Source organism: Ananas comosus, linkage group 4 (genome assembly GCF_001540865.1).
Source record: "Ananas comosus cultivar F153 linkage group 4, ASM154086v1, whole genome shotgun sequence".
Lineage (NCBI taxonomy): Eukaryota > Viridiplantae > Streptophyta > Magnoliopsida > Poales > Bromeliaceae > Ananas > Ananas comosus.
Genome location: NC_033624.1, coordinates 169643 through 180578, shown reverse-complemented (window position 1 = coordinate 180578; position 10936 = coordinate 169643). Strand labels below are relative to the sequence as shown.

Here is a 10936-nt window from a genome sequence, read left to right as displayed (position 1 = left end):
CAACTGCTCCAAATCCAATCCAATGATGATGGTAGTGCACGAAAAGAATGGTCATTTTTTAGCCGATGAAAAACTTTGGACAAAATTTTATTTTGTGGGTACTAGGGAACAGGTAGATGAGATGGCCAGAGGGAACATCCACATGACAGAGAGAGAAGAAGCGAGGTTGGAGTCGATCTGGTTCACATGGCTGGGGCCCACCAGGCAAAAGGAGGCGTTATTTTTCAAACGGGCCCCACCAATCATTGAGGGGGCGAAACCCGATTCCTGTTGGTGGTCCGAGGTGTTTGATGGTTGGAGCTCTTTACGGAATACGATCACGTGGACCAGCGCTTTTACATGTGGACGGCCGTGATTAGCTCGCCATTTTCCATCTAATCCGTCCGGAAAGTAGAGGGGAGGCAACACGGGATCGGCGTCCCGGCATGTTGCATGCAGCGGGCCCCACCCTCACGCGGCCAACCAGCGTAGCCAAAAGCCCGTGGGCCCCACGCAAATCAGTCACGACTTCGACGTGCGGCGCCGAAACGGAAACGGAAACGGAAACGGAGAACCAGTTCACTATATATTATATTAAACTGTTCAAATTCTTAATTTAGGCAAAATAGTTCTCCTTTTTTGGGGGGCGCCTAGCGTCAATTTTTGTTGGTATTCAGGTGGACACTGTAATTTAGCAGATATAAGGACATATTTGGCTTTACCATAATAGCGCGTATTGTTATTTGAGTAGTTACTATAAGGATAAGCACCGTATGGGATAAAGCTTAATTAACACTACTTTTTCTAGAAGCATAAAATAGAAGGCCTAAATTGAGCTAGTTGGAGCTTCCAAAATCATGTTTCTATATTATATATTATATATATTTCTTAGTTTCTAACCGTGAAACACGCATTGAGTATGACTACGGTTGAAACCGAAGCAGAAGCAAGGTGAAATAGCCGCAAGTTTCTGAGGTCTCATCATAGTGGTCACGCATCGAACAAAACATTAAACATCACAAAAAAAAGAAGAAGAAGAAGAAGAAGCTAGATTACGCAAATATACATCAAATTAAAGAGGGGATTTAAAATGAACTAATTAAACAACAATAAGAAGAAGATTAACGGAGATAAGAACGGACCTCATGTAACCGTACGACGTTGGGATGCTTGAGAAGCTTCAACGTCCCGATCTCCCTCTTTATCTAAAACAAATCAAAAAAAGAAAATCCCCAAAACCTACTCCGTTAATCCCTTCTCTTCTTCCTTCCCGCTCGGAGAATTTGAATCGAACCAAGTAAGGGCGTAGAAAAGATCGAATCGAAGTAGAGTAGTACCTGATCGTCGATCTTCAGGGAGAGGATCCGCTTCCGATCGAGGATCTTAACGGCGTAGGGTTGCCCCGTCTCCGTGTGCTGAGCGTACTTCACCTTCGCGAAGTTCCCCTCCCCGAGCGTCCTCCCGATCTCATACTTCCCCAGCCTCGTCCCTCTCCTCTCCTCCTCCCCTTCTCTCACCATTAACGCACCTTCCTCGGCTCCGATCTCTTCGATCCGATCCGATCCGATCTCCCCCCTCGTCTCCCTCTACTCCTCGCTCGAAGCTTCCGATTCCTCAATGGCGATCGATCGAGAGAGGCGAAGCTCCGCCGAATCGCTTCGGAGTCGCCTCAGACGCAACGAGGAGAGGTGTGTAGAAGATAGCTGCGGCCCGACTCAGTGGGATCGTCTTCGACTCGGGTGTGGTGGTGGGGAGAGAGGGAACCAAAAGAAAGAGGGAGAATCGTCTTCGACTCGGGTGTGGTGGTGGGGAGAGAGGGAACCAAAAGAAAGAGGGAGAATCGTATTTATAATACCCCTTCCCTCTTGCGCCTGCGAAACGAAGAGGTACATACATTAAAAAATAATAAAATAAAAAAATAAAATAAAATAAAATAACCGTCACCGCAGCGTTCGCTCGGGGAAACGTTACGGCCTCGCCAGCTAGGGAGAGCCACGTGGACCAATGGGAAGATTCACAACCCCTGCGGGCCCCGCACTAGGAGGTGACCGGATCCCCGGGATTTTAGATTCCCCGCTCTAGCTACCAGTTTTATGCGTGCACAAAAGCGGTATCTTGTTCGCACTAATCTCGGAGCCGATATTTACCAAAATACCCTTTAGGATTATAGTGGACTTTTTAGCAATAATATGATCTTAGGAAAGCGTTAATTTCGGCAATTAAAAAAAATCCGGGGGATTTAATACCTTTCTTTCCGGAATAAGGATGGGGCAATAACTAATAACTTTATTCGGATCGGAATAAGTCGGGGCCTGGGGACAAATTGGCTCCACAACAAATTAAAACGGCTTTGTTAATGATATATACACTTGCGTAATACGAAGAGTGTTAAATATAAAAATGTTTAAATATCGTTCTCTAACAGCTTAAGTTTTTAGAGTACAACGGTTGTTTCACATGGTATCAGAGCAGGAGGTTCTGAGTTCGAGTCACGCCAGGCTTCTAGCATATCAATTTTCCCCCATTTAATTCAAGCCCACGTCATGAGCCGATTAAAAAGTCTCGAGCCCAGACCGTTCTCTAATAGGTTAAGCTTTTAGAGTACAACGGTTGTTTCACAAAGAGCCAAAATGAGGAACGCAAGGGATAAGAACTGCCGATGCTTTTTCGGTATTGGAAAAGAACGTTTTTCTCAATTAGTTAATTCACAATTAGAATAGATGTTGAGTGCTATTCACTGCATGCCTATATATGCATATGTTCCCCAATGTTTAAAACATGAGAATTGATATATTTTGGGTAATTTTTAATATTGCCAAAGCAAATTAATATATATGTTGTATCCAATTATGATCCGAATCTCTTTACTTTGATAATAGTAGAATTTACTCTGAATATATTAAATTTCTTAAAATATTGGGACTTTTACGTTTGAGATTTGCATGTTTGGTGTTATTTTTTCATAATTATGACTATATGCTAATGACGCAACAATCTGAGTGTACCAGTACTTTTTTTTTTTTTTTTGGTAAATTTCAAATATCATCTCTGTGGTTTCGCATTTTTTGGTTTAAAGTGTATTAATTAATTTAGTATCCTGTGATTTTATTTTTCTCTTTTCATCAGCTCATCTATTAATTTTTCGTTAAATCATATACAAAATTTCATATACCCATCTATAGTTTATCGAATATTTACTTTAGTACCTTTTAGTTTTAACTTTATCACTTATTTAATAAAAAAATTAGTTAAAGGAATAACAAAAAAAAAANTACGAAATTGATACACTTTAAACCACAGGTATTAAAGTAAGAAAATACAAAACGACGAGGGTGGTATTTGAAGTTTTTTCTTTTTTTATTAATTAATGCCAACTGGCAACTAGTTGTAGATGATATAAAAATATTGTACAATTATGAAGTTATTTAAGCCATTTGAAAGAGGCGTACGACCTCTATTGAATTATTAGGTTCCGTACGCTTGTAAGTTTCCAATCTACTGCTTCTACTCCACCGTTCAAATGTCTGTGATGAGATAAACTTTTCATCCAAGTTCGATATGATAGAAAATTCTTCTAGCTCTTTATGTTGATAATAAATTTAACTACATCAGATGATTATTTGAAGGTAATTAATAACTAGCTAGTCAAATAACTTAAGTTGCTTGTGTCATGAAAAGAAAATGAAAAGCAACGCGTGAGACATTTCTCTCTAAAAACTTTAAGTTAATTAGTTGGTAGGGAGTTCTAATATGTTATATTTGGAATTGCAAAATTGTAGAAACAGAAATAGAGGAGATTTAGAGATTATTTGACCTACACCGTGAATTTTCTCTTTTTACATAGTGAAGATAAAGAAAAACATCTTAATTTACGAAAGCCTGTTTGGTTTGGATATAAGTGAGAAAATAAGCCTTTATTCTTTTATATATATCCAGACAAAAGGGTGAAACTCTTGTTCCCTCCTTAATGGATTTTTCTTGGACATTAAGGGGTGGAAACAATTGTTCCACCCCCATTAAGTTGTTTTGCATAATTAATTAATTAACTTATTAAAATTTTATTCAATTCATATTTTGATATTAATTAACTAGGTAAAGTATTTTAAATTTATAACTACACTTGTTTCTACTGTTTTATTTTAACAACTCAAACACGTTTTTTTTTAAATTTCTGAAAATGACTTAATTCTCATTTAAATATAAAGCTTGCCTAGTTTCCGTTTATATCATAAATTATACGTGTATATATATATATAATGGATAAATGATGACAACTTATTCTCGAGGATATATGCCAAAAAAGGCATATATTAATTGGAGCTAGGTTATACGGCCACTAATTTCTCTTCTCTCGTGAATGGTCACAGAGCATTGCAATATTAGAAAAATAGCTAGTAAAACACAAGAAGTAACGCTGGTAAATTTGTTGCATTTCAATTTTCCATAAAACAAAATAAACAAAGTCAAAGGAATCACATGCAGTTGGGTATTTACGTGGCAGAAGAGAAGTCCTGATGTTGATTAACTGAAAAGGAAAAATATTCGTTATTATAAAAACAAGTGGTGGGTACTAATTAGCTAAGGTAAAAAATTTGACATGAACCATATATTTCTCCATAATTCCAAGGATAAGAAGAGGTTGGACTTTTCCTCGGAGACAAAATAATATGTTTAAAAAAGAAAATTGGTGGGGAAGAAGCAAGCAAAATATATAGTCTATAAATGAATGCACTTTTAGGTTGAATTATGCGGGCTAGAATTAGACAAGTCACGAGAGAAACGCCTTTATCACATTTAATTAAGTACATAAAATAAATTTTCACCAAATTCTATTAGAATTCATGTGATATTAACCAAGTTATGACAAAAGCTAAAAAAATTTATTTCATTGGATGCGAAAATCTAAAGGTGAATTAAGAAACAGAGAAAAAAAATAAAACATACAAATACTCTGCATGATTCAGCCATTGATGTACGTTGATATATAAACAAACAAAGAGCAAGATTTTTATATATTACCGTAAAAAAATAGTATAAAAGGGTATCTTTCTCAAAAAAAATAAAAAAAAATCAAAACACTCAAAATGTGATGCACGGTCTCTCTTTTTCGCTGTACCAATTCATAGAATAAAAGATATATTTATGCTAATGGCTAAATAATAACAAGACTATAAATATTTTTAATGAAATTAAAAATAATTTTAACTTAATTCCTGCATAAATCAAAATAAAATATGATTGGAAAAACTTGGGGCTTAAAGAATTCGCCATATATCTACCAGACAATTTTGGACCAACCACATCACTTCTTTCTAAACCAACTAAAATCTCACAAAATAGTAGTATCAGAAAGAGAAGGGAAAAAGAAAAAGAATTCCAAGTCCTTGGAATTATTGGATTTGCATTTCCATACACCAAGTATGTCCAATTATACGAAACGCAAACGTGCGTGGTAACGTAGTGTAATCACGGCTAAGCCACAGAGGGTCCATATAATTGAAGGACTAATTAATCTATAGAACTAATGGTGTTTTTTCTTTTGGTTTCTTTGAGGAGGTAGATCAAATGTTAATTAAATTAACAAAGTAAATCAGACTCCAACGTATATTGTTATTATTATTATATATGCATGAGTATGTTGTTATTATTATTGTATTTTATAATAAGAGGGTACCATCAGATTCCAACGTATCTACTCCCGCTACTATTGGGTTGTTGCTCGTGAATTCGACGGTTCATATATACCCTCCACTGGTATGGCACAGGAAACAACGTCACATAAGGGACACTAAGTGACAACGAATAAGACCTAGACCTAGACAGGTGCACCACGTCAGATACGATTCAGCCTATACTTTTTCAAATGTAGAAAACTTCAAATTGAAAATAATATGGACCTCAAATCGGAACTCATCTACGAACGGACCAGCTTTAAGTAGTTATTTGTAAAAGATTATAATTGTGAAACCCCATAATCCCAATCAATGATAGAGAAAAAAGTTATTAAAATTAAATGTGTTAACTTATCAATCAATATTTTAACTAATAGATCATATCTCATAGTTTTTATATATATCTAAAAAATTTTTATTTTAAAAAATTAACTACGACAAATAATAATTTTCTTAATAACAAATTCTAAGCCATGAGAATGGAATCAAATAAGATGAATATGTAGATTTCATAATAAAAACTAATCCTGAAATTCAATAATGATCTAAGAAGTTTACGGTGTTGTGTGTTTTCCTACAAAAAGAGTTGGGGTGAGAAAGGTTGGGTGGTTCACGGGTGACGTGGACGTAAATCGCTTGCGGGCGGAGTAGCAGTTAAGCCAATTAATTCCAAGTTTCCAACCTCCCTCGCTCCCAGCCGCCCCCACTAGCGCCGCGCCTATAGAATATTTACGCGAAGCGACGGAAATGAAAGGACGGTAATATTACGAGTCCGCCTCGATGCTCGCGTGGCACTCAAATAATTGAGACTAAGACCATACCGACTGAGCTGCCACGTCGCGTGGCGCCCATCCACAGGACAGTAGCACGTGCTCTCGGTGGGGCCCCACTCTGCCGACTGGTGGGCCCCACCCATTTGGGGATTGGTGGCGTGGCCAAATCTGCGTGGTTTGCATGGAAACGGCCCGCGCGCAAAACGCGGTTACGTGATGAAGTGGCTTCGCGTGAATCAGAACCGTTCAATCTAGACTAGTGAATGGACCGTTNGTGACAACGAATAAGACCTAGACCTAGACAGGTGCACCACGTCAGATACGATTCAGCCTATACTTTTTCAAATGTAGAAAACTTCAAATTGAAAAAAAATATAAACTTCAAATCGGAACTCATCTACGACCCGACCAGCTTTAAATATTTATTTGTAAAAGATTATAATTGTGAAATTCCATAATCCCAATCAATGATAAAGAAAAAAGTTATTAGAATTAAATATGTTAACCTATCAATCAATATTTTAACTTAATAGATCATATCTCATAGTTTTTATATATATCTAAAAAATTTTTATTTCAAAAAATTAACTACGACAAATAATAATTTTCTTAATAACAAATTCTATGCCATGAGAATGAAATCAAATGAGATGAATACGTAGATATCATAATAAAAGCTAATTAATTCCAACCTCCCTCGCTCCCAGCCGCCCCCACTAGCGGGCAAAAATTGTATATGAACAATATGTCCATAAAAAACAATTTGGGGATGCCCCCTATGGGCGCCGCGTGGCACCAGGGAGCAGGGGATTTTTTTGGGTGCACATGGTGCACTACCTTTTGTTTTAATTTTTTTACTTTAAATTATAATTTAATAATATAACACACACACACACACACACACACACNGCTCTTGAGGGTAAACAGGAACAATACTCAATTATATAAAATCTAAAATATGTATTCAAACACATATTCAATTAATTACATATAGCTTTGTTTAAATTAATGAGAGTAATACAATTACATATATAGTCTAATTTATTCTTTTAAATACAAAAAAATATAAGAAAATAGCCAATGAAAAGCAGAATCACTTTTTTCCTTACCTTTGACGCAGCAAACTTGGCGAAACCGGCTCGAGCAGTAAAAAACCAGTCCAAGGAGCTCAACCAGATCGAACCAAGGAATTAAAGTAGCGAGATACTCGTATATGGAGAGACCATGGAGAGCCAAGGGATCTAGCCCGTTTTTATAGAGTAACTTAAAAGCAACTAATCAATGGCGTGGGAATTGTGGTGTGGGGTCACCTGAGAAAGAGATTGCCTAAGTTTGACAAATGCGCGCATGGTAACTATTAGATTGATAAAATAAAAAATGACGCGTGGATTGCGAGTATCCATTGTTTAGGCTACAACGATGGGAACCCCATTTAATATTTATTAATTAACACCAATAAAAAATAATATATTTAGCTTCAATGTAGGCGATATTTTGTAACTGTAGGATTGGAATCAGAAATGTAGGATTGGAATCAGAATCCCCCAACCACCAAACAGCTAGATATGCCCAAATTAAATTCTAGATTGGAATCCTAGTTAAACTTATAATTAATAGTTAAGCAGATCTTATTCGTCCCTAAATATTGGATTAATGCAATTAATTTGTACGAAATTAAAAAGGATTATAATTTTTAAAAAATTATAGTAGCCACATATAGTTCAAAATTTTCTGTTCGGAACTACAAGTCGAATGATGAAACTTCAACTTATAAAAAATTTTAAAAATCGACATTTTGAATGTATACATATATCTATATAGGTGCAATTAATTAATTTCTTTTTTTGACAAAAAGAAATAAAAGAAACTTAGAAACCGGGGAATTAATTATCGGTCCGTACGCGTGCGGTGGGTGAAACGTTTTGAACGAAGGGTTGTGTGAAATGACCAAAATTTTCTATCAATGATGCAGGAAACTGAAATATGCATGTGGTAGTTATGCTTTTTTTAATATACATTTTGTATTTGTTTTTGTGAAAAAAGAAAGTTGTGATTAAGGTCAAACAGCGTGATTCATGTTTGCTAGCTGTCAATATCTAAGCATGCCACGTCAAGCTAAGGCTCCGCGTACGGCCACGATCGATGCTCTTTCACGTGAGACATGAGCCTTATATTTATACCATCAACATAATATTTTCTCTCCTAATGGATGAAGCAGATAGCTTTGCTACCTTTTCTCAAAAAAAAAAAAAAAACATAATATTTTCTCTCAATATATTNCAAACTTGGCGAAACCGGCTCGAGCAGTAAAAAACCAGTCCAAGGAGCTCAACCAGATCGAACCAAGGAATTAAAGTAGCGAGATACTCGTATATTGAGAGACCATGGAGAGCCAAGGGATCTAGCCCTTTTTATAGAGCAACTTAAAAGCAACTAATCAATGGCGTGGGAATTGTGGTGTGGGGTCACCTGAGAAAGAGATTGCCTAAGTTTGACAAATGCGCTCATGGTAACTATTAGATTGATAAAATAAAAATGACCGCGTGGATTGCGAGTATCCATTGTTTAGGGTACAACGATGGGAAACCCATTTAATATTTATTAACACCAACAAAAAATATTATATTTAGCTTCAAGCGATATTTTGTTAACTGTAGGATTGGAATCAGAATCCCCCAACCTCCAAACAGCTAGATGTGCCCCGAATTAAATTCTAGATTGGAATCCTAGTTAAACTTATAATTAATAGTTAAGCAGATCTTATTCGTCCCTAAATATTGGATTAATGCAATTAATCGATCTGTACGAAATTAAAAAGGATAATAGTTTTAAAAAATTATAGTAGCCACGTATAGTTCAAAATTTTCTGTTCGGAACTACAAGTCGAATGATGAAACTTCAACTTATAAAAAATTTTAAAAATCAGACATTTTGAATGTATACATATATCTATATAGGTGCAATTAATTTCTTTTTTTGACAAAAAGAAATAAAAGAAACTTAGAAACCGGGGAATTAATTATCGGTCCGTACGGATGTGGTGGGTGAAACGTTTTGAACGAAGGGTTGTGTGAAATGACCAAAATTTTCTATCAATGATGCAGGAAACTGAAATATGCATTGTGGTAGTTATGCTTTTTTTAATATACATTTTGTATTTATTTTTGTGAAAAAGAAACTTGTGATTAAGGTCAAACAGCGTGGTTCATGTTTGCTAGCTGTCAATATCTAAGCATGCCACGTCAAGCTAAGGCTCCGCGTACGGCCACGATCGATGCTCTTTCACGTGAGACATGAGCCTTATATTTATACCATCAACATAATATTTTCTCTCAATATATTGATGGTTTATCTAATAATCCTCATTAAACGTGCAATAATTTCACTGATTAAATTCGTTGCCTAATAACTTTTAGTTAAAATACCATAATATCTTCATGGACTGGAGCATTTATTATTATTATTCTCGGAACAAATATATTAAGTATTTATTTAGTACACTAGACCAAATTTAATATATCTCACCTATTTTGATGTTGGCTCTTCTATTTAAAAATATGTGGATTTATGCATTGACAATTATATATACAATATTCACTAATTAATCGTTCTCAGTGCAAATGGCAAATTAAGGATTTGATGGTCAATATTCGGGGTCCTAAATTCGAAACCTAGTTGTTTCATATTTTTAGTTAAGTTTTTTTTTAAAAATAAAATAAAAGAAGCGATATCATGCATGCTACCATTCTCGCTCTCTCTCTCTCTCTCAAAACAAAAATAGAGGCACATATATCTCATATTTTGTTCTGTGCAGCTTGCTGCAGTGGCAGCTCTCTGTGTTCAATACGAAGCCGAGTTCCGGCCCAATATGAGCATCGTGGTCAAGGCATTATCTCCACTCCTCGTAAATAGGCATGCGGCACCACCTCCTGCTGCTGCACCTGCCGCAACTCCGGATANATATATATATATATATATAGTTTTATTATATATATAAATTAATGAGAGATGTGACAGAGAATATGCGATGCTTAGGTTGCACGCTCTTTTAGCGTCTAAAAACGTATTTGGGTAAGGAAGTTGAATAATATTTTATAGGTTCAAAATTTTCTATTTGTTATATGAATTCTCCAAAGAAGTGCAATCATTAACTTTTTTTTTATATATAAGTATGAGATCTGATCATGATCTGTTGACTAGGCAAAATAGTATATAGGTTTTCCTGACTATAAATACAATTAAATAAGCTAAGATATGACATATATGGTTTAATTATATACCATAAGCAATAAAGAAAATGTTAAAGAGAATATGTGTGGAATATGGTACAGTAAGTAAATAACATTTCATTAATCCCTTTTTTACTTATTAAAATATATAATTAAAGAGGCAAGATGTATATATGATTCAATGTCTTCATGTTCGCTTACACGCCTAACTAATAATCATATGTGCCTAACTCATGTCATAAACCAACTTTTTCATCAACCATTAGAGTTTGGCTGATTTTTC

At 35.5% G+C, this 10936-nt stretch overlaps 1 protein-coding gene across 1 annotated transcript; it reads right to left on the bottom strand.

Annotated features, from left to right (window-relative positions):
* LOC109708468 (CBL-interacting protein kinase 1-like) lies at positions 1025-7739 on the bottom strand. The gene is made up of 3 exons (XM_020230224.1): positions 7534-7739; positions 1317-1850; positions 1025-1184 (listed from the first exon to the last, which is right to left on the bottom strand). Exons 2-3 carry the CDS (start codon positions 1497-1499, stop codon positions 1101-1103), a joined length of 267 nt encoding a protein of 88 aa, XP_020085813.1. The 5' UTR covers positions 1500-1850; positions 7534-7739; the 3' UTR covers positions 1025-1100.